The 16,569-nt window shown below is 41.1% G+C and overlaps 1 protein-coding gene and 1 long non-coding RNA gene across 5 annotated transcripts in view; one reads left to right on the forward strand and one right to left on the reverse strand.

Annotated features, from left to right (window-relative positions):
• Positions 1-5,640, forward strand: part of CHD7 (chromodomain helicase DNA binding protein 7) — a 150,466-nt gene extending 144,826 nt beyond the window's left edge. For all 4 annotated transcript variants that reach the window (XM_056522017.1, XM_056522016.1, XM_056522018.1 and 1 more), the window contains 5 exons: positions 128-571; positions 2,456-2,677; positions 2,797-2,937; positions 3,229-3,333; positions 3,935-5,640. In XM_056522017.1, coding sequence (XP_056377992.1) covers positions 128-571; positions 2,456-2,677; positions 2,797-2,937; positions 3,229-3,333; positions 3,935-4,828 — 1,806 coding nt within the window. In that variant the 3' untranslated portion in view covers positions 4,829-5,640. The remainder of the gene's footprint in view (positions 1-127; positions 572-2,455; positions 2,678-2,796; positions 2,938-3,228; positions 3,334-3,934) is intronic.
• Positions 1-10,956, reverse strand: part of LOC130274108 (uncharacterized) — a 33,364-nt gene extending 22,408 nt beyond the window's left edge. Inside the window, exon 1 of the long non-coding RNA XR_008844244.1 lies at positions 10,876-10,956. This is a non-coding gene — a long non-coding RNA (uncharacterized LOC130274108). The remainder of the gene's footprint in view (positions 1-10,875) is intronic.
• Positions 10,957-16,569: the final 5,613 nt, after the last annotated feature.

The following is a 16,569-nucleotide window of genomic DNA, read 5'->3' on the forward strand; positions in this document are numbered from 1 at the left end:
TACTCCTTTAAGACTGGTGTAAGATGGCTCATACACGGACCATAATGTTTCATATTTTTATAGTATGGGTTCATTTTCTGAATGTTCTCTTCTTTATAGTAAAGTTTGTGTTCCTTTCCATTTTCAGGATGCTTCATTGAGCCTGTCTGTACCGCGTCAGCGCAGACGGAGAAGAAGGAAAGTTGAGGTTGAAGCAGAAAGGGCTGCCAAGAGGCGAAATCTTATGGAGATGGTGGCTCAGCTGCGTGGATCTCAAGTGGGGGCAGAAAATGGACAAGAATCTGTTGTGGATTTATCAAATGCCTCGAGGGAGGCGACAAGTTCTACCTCAAATTTTGCATCTCTTACTCCTAAGTTTATCTTGCCTAATTCCTCCACCCCTGTCTCGGATGCCTTCAAAAGTCAAATGGAGCGACTGCAGGCAGGTCTTTCTTGCACACCGACCAGGCATCTTCTCAATGGTTCTTTAATAGATGGAGAGCCTCCAATGAAGAGGAGAAGAGGACGGAGGAAAAATGTGGAAGGTCTTGATCTTTTGTTTATGAGCAACAAGCGAAGTTCATTATCTGTGGTAAGCAGACACAAAATACTCCAGATATAGCACTGCTCAAAAAAATAAAGGGAACACTTAAACAACACAATGTAACTCCAAGCCAATACAATAAAGGAGTGGTATTGCAGGGGGTGACCCCCAGACCACTTCTCAGTTCCTATGCTTCCTGGCTGATGTTTTGGTCACTTTTGAATTTTGGCGGTGCCTTCACTCTAGTGGTAGCATGAGACTGAGTCTATAACCCACACAAGTGGCTCAGGTAGTGCAGCTCATCCAGGATGGTACATCAATGTGAGCTGTGGCAAGGTGGTCTGCTGTGTCTGTCAGCGTAGTGTCCAGACCATGGAGGCGCGACCAGGAGACCGGCCATTACATTAGGAGATGCAGAGGAAGGCCGTAGGAGGGCAACAAGCAGCAGGACCGCTACCTCCGCCTTTGTGCAAGGAGGAGCACTGCTAGAGCCCTGCAAAATGCCCTCCAGCAGGCCACAAATGTGCATATGTCCACTCAAACGGTCAGAAACAGACTCCATGAGGGTGGTATGAGGGCCCGACATCCACAGGTGAGGGTTGTACTTTCAGCCCAACAACGTGCAGAACGTTTGCCATTTGCCAGAGAACACAAAGATTGGCAAATTCGCCACTGACGCTCTGTGCTCTTCACAGATGAAAGTAGGTTCACACTGAGCACATGTGACAGTCTGGAGATGCCGTGGAGAACGTTCTGCTGCCTGCAACATCCTCCAGCATGACAGCTTTGGCGGTGGGTCAATAAAGGTATGGGGTGGCATTTCTTTGGGGTGCCACACAGCCCTCCATTTGCTTGCCAGAGGTAGCTTAACTGCCATTAGGTACCGAGATGAGATCCTCATACCCCTTGTGAGACCATATGCTGGTGTGGTTGGCCCTGGGTTCCTCCTAATGCAAGATAATGCTAGACCTAATGTGGCTGGAGTGTGTCAGCAGTTCCTGCAAGAGGAAGGCATTGATGCTATGGACTGGCCTGCCCGTTCCCCAGACCTGAATCCAATTGAGCACATCTGGGACATCATGTCTCACTTCATCCACCAATGTCTCGCTTGCACCACAGACTGTCCAGGAGTTGGCGGATGCTTTAGTCCAGGTCGGGGAGGACATCCCTCAGGAGAAAATCCGCCACCTCATCAGGAGCATGCCCAGGTGTTGTAGGGTGGTCATGACTTGTTTTAAGGACATTACATGAAAGTTGGATCAGCCTGTAATGTGGTTTTCCACTTTGATTTTGAGTGTGACTCCATATCCAGACCTCCATGGGTTTATAAATTTGATTTCCATTGATCATTTTTGTGTGATTTTGTTGTCAGCACATACAAAAGACGAAAGTATTTCATATGATTAGTTCATTCATTCAGATCTAGGATGTGTTATCTTAGTGTTCCCTTAATTTTTTTGAGCAGTGTACTTAAAGTGAATATCAGCCCATCTGCACAGTATGAGCTGACAAATGAGTCTGCATTAACATAAATCTTACCATTTCTTATAGCTGAGGGCATTTGCAGAAGCCATAAAATAAGGATTTTTTTCTTGGCTGAAGTGTTAAGGAGGAAAAGCACGCCTCCTTGACACTTTAGCCCAAAATAAGTGCATTATTTTTGACTACTGCAAAATATCTCAGCTATAGAAATAGGGTTTGTGTTTTTGCACCATCCTAAAATCCTAACAGATTCACTTTAATATTAGTAGGCCATGCACTTTATGCTGTGGGGGACTTACAGCTTACAATTGACTACAGAAGTGAATTTTAAATATGTTTTTGTTGTAAAGTATAAGTTTAATGTCTGAACCATTACATTCTTTTTGACTACTACTACTTCTATTAGTAGCTTCTTTATATAACTTTGCCACACTGTATTTGTTTCTGAAGGAGGATACTGATGTGACCAAAGCATACGAGGAAGATATTGAAACGCCACCAGCCAGAAACATTCCATCTCCCGGGCAGCTTGAGCCAGATACCCGGATCCCTGTTATTAACTTGGAGGATGGGACCAGACTAGTGGGGGAAGATGCGCCCAAAAATAAAGATTTGGTTGATTGGTTGAAATTACATCCTACGTACACTGTTGATATGCCAAGTTATGTACCAGTAAGTACCATAAAGTGCACCACTTAATACATTTGTTCTTAAATGTAGAGACAGAAGCAAGTTTTTGCATTAAAATAAAACCGCGTTTAACCAAAAACTGTTTAAACTGTCTTCAACAGAAGAGCACAGATATGTTGTTCTCCCCTTTTCAAAAGCCGAAGCAGAAGCGTCATAGATGTCGAAACCCCAATAAACTGGATATTAATACTTTAACGGGAGATGAACGAGTGCCTGTAGTCAATAAGCGAAATGGAAAGAAGGTAATGGCCATTGAAAAAGTAGTCACTGCAATGTTGTATCACACAGTATGTAGCGTCCGTCCTTAAGGAGCAATATAGGCATTATCTCCTAAAATAAATGTGCAATTGGGTGGAAATATGAACTCTCTCTGCCCAAAGTACCGATTGCTGCACATTTCTATTGCCTTGCAATACCAGTCACTGCTCCCATGGATAAGAGGGGGAACGTTTATTTTGCACCGTTAATGTTGTGTCCATAATGTATGTTCCACTGATTGTCCATAATGTAGCTTACATTTTTGCACATTACAGATGGGTGGTGCAATGGCCCCTCCTATGCGGGATCTTCCTCGCTGGTTAGAAGAGAACCCAGAGTTTGCTGTAGCTCCAGACTGGACGGACATTGTTAAGCAGTCTGTAAGTACCAAACAATTTAACCTTGTTTTTGACTAGTTGTCCCTTTGTGACTTTAGCAATATTTCAAAACTTTATTAGCAGTTTGGTTGTGATATTTTAGAAGCATTTTATGATTTTTAAGTTTTTAAAACATTTTTTTTTTGCTTTAGTATTCTAGTTCGGACTCCTTTATTGATTATATGTATTTCTTTTTTATAAACAACACATTTTTCGATCATATGTAAAGTTAAAGGGGTTGTATGATTGAATTAACTATTTATAAAAATGCTGAACTGGGTTTAAAAAAAACAAAGATAAATTGTTATCCCTTTCACCAATCCCTTCCCCATTGCTGCCATTTCAGTGCTTGCTCACTCCTGCTGATCTTCACTTCCTGGTCCTTTTTCAACATGCAGAAAATGGTTGCAAATGCCCCCTTAGCCAGTAACTGTCTGAGACATGTCACCGCTGCAGTCAGCGGTTTGATAAAGGGAATGTTTTCAGTCATTTCCAGGAAGATCAGCAGGGACTGGGTGGGTGCTGTAATGGCAGCAACGGGGATCCGTGAGGCAAGGGACGCTCATCTCTTAACTTATCTAATTGCAAATATTTTGCCTTTTAGGGTTTTGTACCAGAGTCAATGTTTGACCGACTTCTGACTGGACCTGTTATAAGGGAAGAGGGTGCTAGCCGAAGAGGGAGAAGGCCAAAAAGTGAAATTGCCAAAGCAGCTGCAGCAGCCGCTGCTGCTGCTGCTGCAGCCTCAACGTCTGGAATAAACCCGTTGCTGATGAATAGTCTGTTTGCTGGAATGGATCTCGCCAGTCTTCAGAATCTTCAAAATCTGCAGTCTCTCCAGCTTGCTGGTCTTATGGGGTTCCCTTCAGGTCTCACGACAGCTGCTGCAGCTGGAGGCGATTCTAAAAACCCTACTGCAATGCTGCCTCTAATGCTGCCAGGCATGGCAGGGCTACCTAACATGTTTGGGCTTGGTGGACTTCTAAATAACCCCTTAGCAGCTGGCGGTGGTAATTCTACTACTGCTTCCAGTCAAGAAACTGAAGATGGCACTTCAAAGTCCGATGAGAAGGGAGAAACTGATGAGGATGGCAAAGACTCTGAGAAAACTACAGACACTGTTAATGCTACTGACTCTGGTGCTACTGCTGCTGCTACTACCACAGCTGGGTTAACTGCAAATCATTTGGCCTTCAGTCCTTTCCTACTGTCCACCATGGCTCCAGGCCTGTTCTACCCATCCATGTTTCTACCTCCAGGGCTTGGAGGATTGACACTGCCTGGTTTCCCATCACTAGCTGGACTTCAGAGTGCTGTAAGCTCTAGTGAAGAAAAGGCCATGGACAAAGGGGAAGTAGAGAGTCAGGAAGCCAGTGATGTAGAAGAGACCCTGGACAAAACTGCAGACTCATCCGTTTTGGAAGATGAAACGGCACATGGAGAAGAAATGGACTCGTCCGTTGCAGGGGATGAAAATGATAAGGACAACGATGAATAACGGTCTCAGTTACAGTGTTCTAAAAAAAAATTTCAAGTGGTAGTCCTACTGTTTACACTCACAGTAAATGTCCATAACTAGTTTTTATAAGCTGTTCTGTAAAATAGTGTAGCAAAAAAAAGGAAAAAAATCCAAGTCATGTCACACGGATGTGTCAAAAAGGTATTTTTGGTCATTAAGTATTGTGCAGTGCATTATTTATAATTTCTCACAAAATGTTTTTGGAGGACAAATTTTGTTTTTTCTAAAGGAAATTAACATAATGCGCTGCAGCGGTTTATTTTTATTATTTTTTTTACCGTTGGTATTATGTCAGCAGCAACTCTTTTTGGATTAATGGTGCAAATCGAAGGACAGGCTGCTTAAGGAATTATGAAGTTATTTATCTCTTTGGGGTTTTTTTGTCTTTTTTTTTTTTTTTTCTTTCTTTTTGCTGTGAAGGTCAAGATGAATTTCTTACATATCATTACCTTTTTTGACTGTATATGAGGGTTCCACACACACAAAACGGTTTCAGACAATCTCCATGATGTAGTGACGTCTCTGTCTTAGAGGCACAGCAATACAAGGCAGCTGTTGAATGTGAAAAGTATCCGATTTATTTTCTTGGGGTTTTTTTGTTTTTCTTTTAACACACTCACTGCTAAAGTTGTTACAGGACAAAACTACAGTAAAGTCGTCTCATGAATTTTATAATGCACTGGTTTAAGCATAAAATTAAAAATCAGGTACCTTTTTTTGTTTTTTCCTTCTTGTTTTTAATTTAAAGGACTTTGTTACTTTAGCCACAAAGCTAAACAGCATTACCTCAACTCTAAACTAGCCTTGAAGTTTACAGACATGACTTTGTAAATGTTTGTGTTATTTTTTTCCTGTTTTTTCTTTTTTTTTTTTTTCGTTTTTTTGAAACTGCTATCATGTAAGATAAACTGTAAATTGCTGCCAACAGTAGTAATGATGCTTTTAATAAAAGTGATCCATGAGATGCAGTGATGTAATTAGAAAACGTAGAAAAAGTGTCTAGGGAAACCAAATCAGAACTGGTGTACACCACTTTATATTTTGTATTCACAATAGAAGCAAATACAGTATTATGGCTTTTGTATATTTATCTTTTTTTTATATATATATCTATCTTTCTGGTGGGTTGACTATCTTTTTTTTTTGGCTGTATGGTTGTAAGTGGGAAGGAGGACAAAGCAGAAGGATTTCTTCTGTGGTTCATCGTTGCTATCTGTGTACACAATGACCGCACTCTCTTCCAGACGTCGCTAACCTGGGAGCGTTCTAGAAAACAAAAAAGTCTGCACAGGGGGATGGAGAACTCTTAGCAACAAAGGGGCAAAGGAAAAATGAGGCTTTAATAGGCACAATATGTAGGTCATTTATCTGTGGTTAATGGGTAGAGAAACAATACAATGGTGTCAGCTAGAGACTGACTGACTCGGTGGTATTCTGAGGACTGTACAGCTTACATAGCCAGCAAGTACTGTGCCAAATAAACATCAAGCGAAAACTGACCCAGATTTCTGAAAACCAGAGGCTGTCCGATATAAAATATTGATTTTTCAGCAGCCACTGACCTCTGACATTACTCATATAATGTGGTTACAGAACCATCCAATTCCCCAGTGCAGCTGCACACTGCAGCAGTCCTTCTATCACCATATGGTCACAATAGAAACCCTGTGTGTTCAGCGATATAATAAACCTGTAGCATTCAGGGTCCATCATTTGTAATGTGACACTGGCCCACAGCATACTTATGGTTACACTTTGTCTTCGCTTTTGTCTGTATACCAGTCCTGCCTTATCACTGTTTTAATGTAACAACATTGGATAAACTCATTGCTGAGAAAAAGCACTCTTTAGAATAAAAGATACATGCTTCTGTGATAGTCTGGTATTAGGAAATGGTACAATCGCCAGAGTGCGGCATTAAAGTGTACCTGTTGCCAACAAAAACTTTTGATATAATGTAGATAATACCATTATATGTATATTTGTAATCTACATTGATTAAAAAAATGTGTATATTTTTGGGTGAAAAAAATGCTGTCCCTTCAGTGTGTGTCTGTGAGGAGTCCAAATACAGGAAGTGAGGGCAGGAGAAGCAGGGCTCTGTGCAAGATCCTGGTTTGTTAATAATCCTGCTGTGTGAGCCGGGAGCATGTTATAGAGCCTCAGTGTGCAGAGCCCTGCTTGTCCTAAGTGCACAGACACCTGCTTGTCCTGCACTCACTTCCTGTATTTGGACTCCTCGTTGGGACACACAAACAATAGCTGTAGGGACAAAAATGTACATATTTTTTAACCAATGTATATTACAAATATACATATAATGGTATTATCTACATTATATAAAACATTTTTGTTGACGACAGGGACACTTTAACAGTGAAATGTCAGTTGCAGTGTTTTTTGATTTCTTCAAACAAAACATAAGGGAAAACATTGTAAACTTATATCAAATATTTAGAATTTGGTGTCATTGCTGAAAGGAAAGGTAAAAAAAAAAAATAAAAATAAAAAGTTAAGATTCTTTCATTTCTTATCGAGTGCCAAGTTCACATTAAAGAAATGTTGGTGGATGCCACGAATACATCATCAGTGGCATTCACCAACGTTTCTTTAACGTGTTCTTGGTGCTCGATAAGAAATGGGCATTCTCACTCTTAGTGTTGGAGGGTTGTGGCTGATGAGTGTCGCTGTCATCTTTCAATCATTAGGTAAACCATCTGGAATCATTCAGTAGTTAATGCTGATCTAATGGATACTGCAGTATTATGTAAGGTGGATGGTTTATATGGTTCTCGGCCTTATTGATAAATTTATATTCCTGTAAGCAATGGTATTTATTTTAGCATCTCATTTTAACATATTTTTGTATTTGAGCCACATTTCTATGCAATGAGGAAAGAGATAGATATGCAACTACAGTGTTAAGTGATCTGTTTTCTACTTCTTATCTATTGCGGTTGTGGGTTTCTATAATTAATTTCCTTGTTTTCACCCCAAAAGTTGGAGCTAAGCAGCCGGGTTATGTATTTAGTGATGTAAGTCCTGAAGAGCTGTAAAAAGTAAAATGTTATAATGCTTTCAATTAGCTAAATAAATCTGTGCTCAATGCCAGACACAGTTGAGGGTTGACCAGACCGTCTGACCACTATAACCCACAGCAGTTATTGGCTATTGGCTGGAGAAGCCATATCTGGCTATACTTTTAACATGAATAGCCATATGAGGTCCAAAACACTGCCTCATTCTATGGCATAACCATGAGACTATGAGAAAGGGCTCCCTCTTTGAAGTCTATGGTTTACGTATGAATACATTATATATATATTCCTTCGAAGTTGTTAAAATTGTGTAAATACAACCTTGGAAGAACATCAGATCCTACTGTCATAATTTGATAAAATAAGGTGATAATTTAGAAGCTCTATTAGAAAAAAAAAAAACACTAACTGCTTCTGTGTGAATTAAGTGGTTAAGTAGCAGCCAAGTGCTGCTAATCAAATGCTCCTGATCAATTGATAATTAGAAAGTCTTACCACCTCTTTAAATGTTTTGGCAGTATGCTGGTCTGAAGCATTCAGGTGTGTGTACACACTGCTGAAATGGAAACACATCAGCAATGATCTTCTAGAAGCAATTGTTGCTTCCCATCAGTTTGAAAAAGCTTTTGAGGCCATTTCCAAAATAATTTGAAGTCCAGCATCCTACAATAAGAGGTTATTCAAAAGTGGTTAAACCTTGAAGACCATTGATAATGTTGCTAGGAACCAAATTTACTAGGCAAAAAAAAGCCTACACACACACACACACACACACACACACTATAGGACACGGCATGAGCATGATTGCAAGAAAAAGCTTTCTTCTGGCAGCTTGAATTGCTAAGAAAAAAAAAGTTGCAGCATGGCTTAAAAGGGTTAACATATCACAGAGACATGTCGAAATTTTTATCGGTTAGGGTCTCTGTGCTATGACCTCCTTCAGGAGGAGAACGAGCAGGTATAAGCACACAGTAGCATGCTTTACACCCAGGCTTTTTGCAATTTTTGTCTTGCTGCCCCATAGACTTATGTCAAGTTTTTTTAAAGTGACAAGTACACCTTGTTTGCAAAGTTGTACTTGTACAAACCATAAGACTTCTAAAACAATACCCTATGGTCAGATAAAATCCTGTGGAGATGTTTGGCTATATTGTACAGTGCCACAAAAGCCAAATGCAGCATATCCGCACAGACACTTCATACTAGCTGTCAAGCACTGTGGTGCAGGGGGCATGATTTGGGCTTGTTTTGCAGTCATTGCATCAACCATGAATTCCTTCTAATACCAAAGTATTCCAGAGTCAAATCTGAGGCCACCTATCCTACAGCTAAAGCTTGGCCAAAACTGGGTGATGAGCATTACAATGTCCTTCACAATGGTGTTATACAGAAAGCCATTACTTCAATGTATTGCTGCTGAAGGTGCTTATAACAGCTATTGGTTCATGGGGTGTAGTTTTTGACACAACTTTTTCCCTTTTGTCTTAAATTTTCTTAAATAATGACATGGGATCATTTGTCATGTGTTGTCCAACTGAAGGTTGTATTTGTATTTTAGACCTTCTAAGCACTAGATTTTTATTTTTTGTCCTGCGAAAGAAAATCATAGAATTCATAGATTTACTTTCTTTTTCTCATGTCTGTACATATGCCCTATTTGAGGTTTTTTTTTTCTCTCTGTGACTATGTAAAAAATCTTTAAACTTTTACACTGGCCAATAGTTGTTGCAGTAGACCACCATTTCCCAACCAGGATTCTCAGAACCCTGCAACAAACCTAGAATCCTGAACACAGCGAAAACATGATATCTGATGTACCGTATATACTCGAGTATAAGCCGAGTTTTTCAGCACGATTTTTCGTGCTGAAAACACCCCCCTCGGCTTATACTTGAGTGAACTCTCCACCCGCAGTGGTCTTCAACCTGCGGACCTCCAGAGGTTTCAAAACTACAACTCCCGATGGCTGCCCGGGCTTGCTGGGAGTTGTAGTTTTGAAACCTCTGGAGGTCCGCAGGTTGAAGACCACTGCGGCCTTCGACATCATCCAGCCCCCTCTCACCCCCTTTAGTTCTGTACAGTACTCACCTCCGCTCGGCGCTGGTCCGGTGCTGCAGGGCTGTCCGGAGAGGAGGTCGTCCGGTGGGATAGTGGTTCCGGGCTGCTCTCTTCACCGGGGAGGCCTCTTCTAAGCGCTTCGGGCCCGGCCCCAGAATAGTCACGTTGCCTTGACGACGACGCAGAGGTACGTACATTACCAACGTACTTCTGCGTCATCGTCAAGGCAACGCCTCTATTCTGGGCCCGAAGCACGGAGAAGAGGCGCCCCCGGTGAAGATAGCAGCCCGAAACCACTATCCCATCGGACGACCTCCTCACCGGACAGTCCTGCAGCACCGGACCAGCGCCGAGCGGAGGCGAGTACTGTACAGAACTAAAGGGGGTGAGAGGGGGCTGGATGATGTCGCAGGCCGCAGTGGTCTTCAACCTGCGGACCTCCAAAGGGTTTCAAAACTACAACTCCCAGCAAGCCCGGACAGCCGATGGCTGCCCGGGCTTGCTGGGAGTTGTAGTTTTGAAACCTCTGGAGGTCCGCAGGTTGAAGACCACTGAGGGCGGATGATGACAAGAGGATGATGAAGGGGGGGTGTGAGATGAGGACAAGGGGATGATGACAGGTGATGATGATGAGGGTCTGGATGATGACAGGGTGCTGATGATGATGAGGATGTTAATGACGGGGGGTCTGGATGATGACAGGGGGGATGATGTATTTCCCACCCTAGGCTTATACTCGAGTCAATAACTTTTCCTGGGATTTTGGGTTGAAATTAGGGGCCTCGGCTTATACTCGGGTCGGCTTATACTCGAGTATATACGGTACTACTTCTCCCTCTCTCCATTTAAACAAGCTCTACAAACCCTATTTATAGGTACGTTATTATGGGTAACCCTATTAAACAGCACAATATTTATGGAACGCTTTACCATACACCAAGCATCGTTGAGGAAAAAAATGGCACAAGGTGGCTCATATTAAGGTTAAGAATCCCTGCGATAGATGAGCTGTAGAAAAAAAAAGTGCCAGACTGTCAGTTTTGCTGTGTAGACTGGGATTAAATTAGCTGAGTTATTTTCTATTATATTAATAAAGACCTATATATATATATATGACATTATAGGAGGCCGAAATATGCAGCACAGTCATTGCCTGGTCTCTGGGAGAGGAAGCGATAATTTCTGATGCTGGAATAAGATTATAGATCATATTATTGTCTAAACTTTTAACAATGAACTTTGTATTTCCATTATGGCTGCCAAATACAGACTTTTACTTCATAACATTAAATGACATTCCCTTATATTCAGAATACCTAAATTAGGTATTTTGGAAATGGGCTTTTTAATCCAAGACAACCCTCTCCATGGTTAGAGTGGTGGTAAAAATAAGCTATACTCATCTCCCATGATGCTTTTGCAGCATTTTGGCTGTAAGAGCATCATGGGAGATGTAGTCCAAAATATCTGCAGTACCGAAGGTTGCCTATGCCACACACAACCTGAGAACAGGTGTGGTGCTGTTTTTCACCCCTTTAAATTACACTTCCAAATTAGCTTTTCTCTAGTGTAGTTAGTGATTTATTGATGGTTAAGGCTAGGATTCCACTTGTTTTTTTTATTTTTTTTTTAAATGCAGAGAAAAAAAAATGCTGCAGCCAGATGTTAGCTGTAAATCAATGAGAAATCGCAAAATTCTAATACCACTTAGCGCTTTTCACTTTGGCGTTTTTTTTTTTAATCCTTTTGGTGTTTTTTCACTCTTTTCTTGCGTTTTTTAAATCGTTTCGTAATCGCAGCATGTTGAACCACTGGCTTTTTTTTTTTTAGTCAAATTTGTGGCGTTTTTCTCCCATAGAAGTCTATGGGAGTGAAAAAAACGCCAAGAAAAACGATATGTGGGTTTTAACTTTGGCGTTTTTGCAGCCGGTTTTTATTCTTTTTTGGACTTTAGCGAGCCAAAAAAGTGATGGAGATACCTTTTTTAATAACATTTCGTAGGGTACCATTAAAAAATAATAATAAATACAGTAGTGAAGGAAAAAATAGTATCTAACGAAATGTATCTTTTTTATTACAATTATTATTTTTTTTTTTAAACAGGAATCAATTTATGTGGGCGGGTGGGGACCTAAAAATGTAGCCATCAATAATAAAAATGTAGTGTGTGTGTTTTTTCACTTTATTTATTTTTTTTTTACATTTTACTCCCATTCTACTCCCAGCATGGAACACACTGTTCCATGATGGGAGTAGTAGTACCTGTACTAATAGACAGATCGCCCGTTGCGATCCTCCTGTATAATGTATAGATGCGGCCAGCCGTTCTTCTGTGGTCCCCTGTAGAGATGAGCGAATTTACAGTAAATTCGATTCGTCACGAACTTCTCGGCTCGGCAGTTGATCACTTATCCTGCATAAATTAGTTCAGCTTTCAGGTGCTCCGGTGGGCTGGAAAAGGTGGATACAGTCCTAGAAAAGAGTCTCCTAGGACTGTATCCACCTTTTTCAGCCCACGGGAGCACCTGAAAGCTGAACTAATTTATGCAGGAAAAGCCATCAACTGCCGAGCCGAGAAGTTTGTGACGAATCGAATTTACTGTAAGTTTGCTCATCTCTAGTCCCCTGCACTGACGTATATATACACATATTCATATTTCCCGCAGAGAGCTGTGATTTGCCAGATGGTTCCGGCCGAATAACAGCTCTCTGTGGGAAATCAGAATGTGTATATATACGGCAGTGCAGGGGACCATAGGAGAGCGGCCGCTGCATCTATACATTATACAGGAGGATCACAGCAGCTGTCAGTAGTGATACCCGCTGTGATCTGTCCATAACTGCAGGTACTACTACAAACAGGGAACACAGTCTGTTCAATGCTGGGAGCTGTAGTACCTACATTAATAGACAGATCGCAGCGGGTGTCAGAAGTTACACTGCGATCTGTCTATTAATGCAGATACTACAGCTCTCAGCATGGAGCAGAGTGTGCTCCATGTTGGGAGTAGTAGTGCTGCAGTTAAGGACATATCACAGTGGATGTCACTACTGACACCCGCTGTGATCGTCCTGTCTATAGCAGAGATGAAGCGACTGTATACATAGCTCGCATCTCTGTTCTGTACTCCGGCCACTCTCATTCATATTTCTCTCAGAGCTGTGATTGGCTGCAACCATCCGGCCAATCACAACTCTGGGTGGGAAATATGAATGATTGATGTTCTATTCACATCACTGGCCGGAGTATAGTGCAGAGATGCGAGCGCTGGATAGAGCCTCTTCTCTGCTATATAATGGATGAGCACATTGGGTGTCAGACTGATACCTGGGGCGATATGTCTATTACTACAGGTACTACTACTCCCAGCATGGAACAGTCTGTTCCATGCTGGGAGTAGTAGTACTACCTTAAAAATTGAAAAAATAAGTGAAACACACACACTTTAAGAAATAAATTTATTAAATTATAAAATATATACATTTTGTTTAATAACATTTTTTCCATCACTGCTGCATCCTTTTTTTTTTTGGGTACCCAACAAATTTTGGGTACCCAAACAACAACAAAAAAGCCAAAAGGTGCCAAAAATGCAATTTCCACACAAATGAAAAAACGCCAGACGCAGGACATTGCACTGGTGTTTTTTCGGGCATTTTTTTAATCCAAAAAAACGCAGCACAAAAAACAAGTGGAACTTTACTATCCAACCTGTTCTGAAGCATTTGCTGCAGTATATTTTACTGTTACAGACTTCTATTTGGCCACAATATTTGCTGAATAGAATTTTTAGATTTAAAAAACATTCACGGAGGAGTAATAGTAACTGACCTGAGAATTCTTTCTTTGCCCAAGATTGTTGGCTTAGGTAAATTATACTGTTATTTTATTATATGGAATATTTCACAAAGTGCACATTATAATGTGCTTATAAATGAGTATAAATCTGTTGGTCATATATTCAGATCATTAGACCTATAGCACCCATAGGGACAATGGGGGGTGGGGGGGGGGGTATTCATGAAAAGTGGAGTAGGTGAATGTCTTTTTACTCCATTACTTCATGTGGTAGAAACGGAAGGGGAGATTTTTCAAAACCTGTCCAGAGGAAAAGTTGCCCATAGCAACCAATCAGATCTCTTCTTTCATTTTGCAGAGGTCTTGTTAAAAATCAAAGATCTGATTGGTTGCTATGGGCAACTGGGCGACTTTTCCTCTGGACAGGTTTTGATAAATCTCCCCCTGTATGCCCGCTCTAAATTTATGACGGTGCAGAGCATGTGATAAATCTAGTGCTGATCACACTTCTTACGTCAGTACGCCACTTTGTATGGACTTTTTGTGTGACTTTTTAACCTGTGCAACAATTATGCAACTTTTTAGTGATGCTGTCCACAGTGTGCCGTTTTTTTGGTGGTGATTTGCACCACTTTTCAATAAGTCGCAGTTTAATAAATTCCTGACCACTGCAAAATGTCAAAACACATCTACCATAGCAAAAAAGCACGTAAAGGAAAAGTCGCACAAAAAGTCGCATATATTGCACTGAGCCAAAATATTGTGACAAATTTACCCAGGAAAACCTAAGTTAAAAAAAAATACCCCCCAATATCTTGTCGCGTTCACATATAAACCTAAATCTACAAGTTAAAACCTTGTTGTCTAGCAGGGTGTAGACATTTGTCCTTTTTCCAACTTTCCATTTTAGGCATCGCGTAGCTGTAGTTATTAGAGGGGTACTCCGGTGAAAACCTTTTTTCTTTTAAATCAACTGGTGGCAGAAAGTTAAACATATTTGTAAATTACTTCTATTAAAAAAAATCTTAATCCTTCCTGTACTTATTAGCTGCTGAATACTACAGAGGAAATTCTTTTCTTTTTGGAATGCTCTCTGATGACATCACGAGCACAGTTCTCTCTGCTGACGTTATTATAATAATAATAATGTATTATTTATTGTTGTCCTTAGTGGGATTTGAACCCAAGTCCCCAGCACTGCAAGGCAGCAGTGCTAACCACTGAGCCACCATGCTGCCCTTAGCATACATCTGCTATGCACAGTTGCCAAAATGGACAGAAATGTCAGCAGAGAGCACTGTGCTCGTGATGTCATCAGTGTTCCAAAAAGAAAGGAATTCCCTCTGTAGCATTCAGGAGCTAATAAGTACTGGAAGGATTAAGATTTTTTAATAGAAGTAATTTACAAATATATTTAACTTTCTGCCACCAGTTGATTTAAAAGAAAAAATGTTTTCATCGGAGTACCCCTTTAATGGGTTCGCATACAGGAAGTCTTAGCCTGTGTTCACACGATCAGGTTTTTAATTGCAATTATTAAATGCAAAGCCCTTTATTTATGATCTATTCTTGGCTTTATATTCACTTATTGCCATTAAAAACCTGAATGTGAACACACTCTAATAAATGGCAGCATAATATCAATCCTTCCCTAGTCATTTTTTTGACTTGTGTTTTTTGGTTTTCTGCTTTCTTTCTGTAAAGTCATTTGTATTTAAGGTATAGTGGTCTATTTAAAAGCTGCAGGTTCAGTAAGTACCAAATAGTATGTCATAAAATGCCTCCTGTATGTACGATTAGACCCGGCATCATAATTACCAGTTAATGGATTCCATTTATAGTCTGGCCGCTTCTGCAACCCAGCTGACGCTTCCTGGGGGGGGTGGGGGTACCTGATATACTATGGAAATACTATATTATTCCACACAATAAAGGGCATGGGCATTAAAAGAAAAGTGTAAGCAAATTTCAAATCATGTTGAACTAAGGAGAATAATATTGTCTACGAGAACTGTGTCCACAGACCATAGTGTGATGTTCTAATCCTCCAATACTGAAGGTGGCAGAAACCAATTCTTGCTTTTATGCTCCAGATTAAGGGACATTGACAGGGTTCCGCCTTAGTAGGCACACTTAGGCCATGTTCCCACACTGGGCTAGATTTTTTTAAATGGTCTTAGACAAAAATTTGCATAAATCTGGGAACTCATTTTGAGACTTAAAGGTGTACTCTGTCCCTAGACATCTTATCTCCTATCCAAAGGATAGGGGATAAGATGTCTGATCGGGGGGGTTCCCACTGCTGGGGATCCCCGCAATCTCCCTGCTGCACCCAATGTTCATTTAGAGCATCAGGTGCAGCGCTGGAGGCTCGTGACATCACGGCCACGCCCCCTCAATGTAAGTCTATGGGAGGGGGCGTGACTGCCGTCACGCCCCCTCTCATAGACTTACATTGAGGGGGCGTGGCCGTGATGTCACGAGCCTCCGCTCCGCATCGCCAGTCATCTGGCGAAGCAAAGTTTGCTCCATGCACCAGATACTGGGGTACCGCAGCTGAGATCGCAGGGGTCCCCAGTGGCGGGACCCCCGCGAACAGACATCTTATCCCCTATCCTTCAAATTGGGGATAAGATGTCTAGGCGCAGAGGAACCCTTTGAAAGTGTACATCCAGCGATTATCCGGCAGAAAGATATCTTTTTTCCAATTCCCTTTTGTAAAATAAACCAAAAAGTGCAAATAAGAACAAAGAAGGATCTGATCAATGGGCGTAAAATAGAAAGTGTAGATTTGTCTGACAATATAAATGCTTGGGGAGATCTAG

The sequence above is a fragment of the Hyla sarda genome, chromosome 5 (genome assembly GCF_029499605.1).
Source record: "Hyla sarda isolate aHylSar1 chromosome 5, aHylSar1.hap1, whole genome shotgun sequence".
In the NCBI taxonomy this organism is placed as follows: Eukaryota; Metazoa; Chordata; class Amphibia; order Anura; family Hylidae; genus Hyla; species Hyla sarda.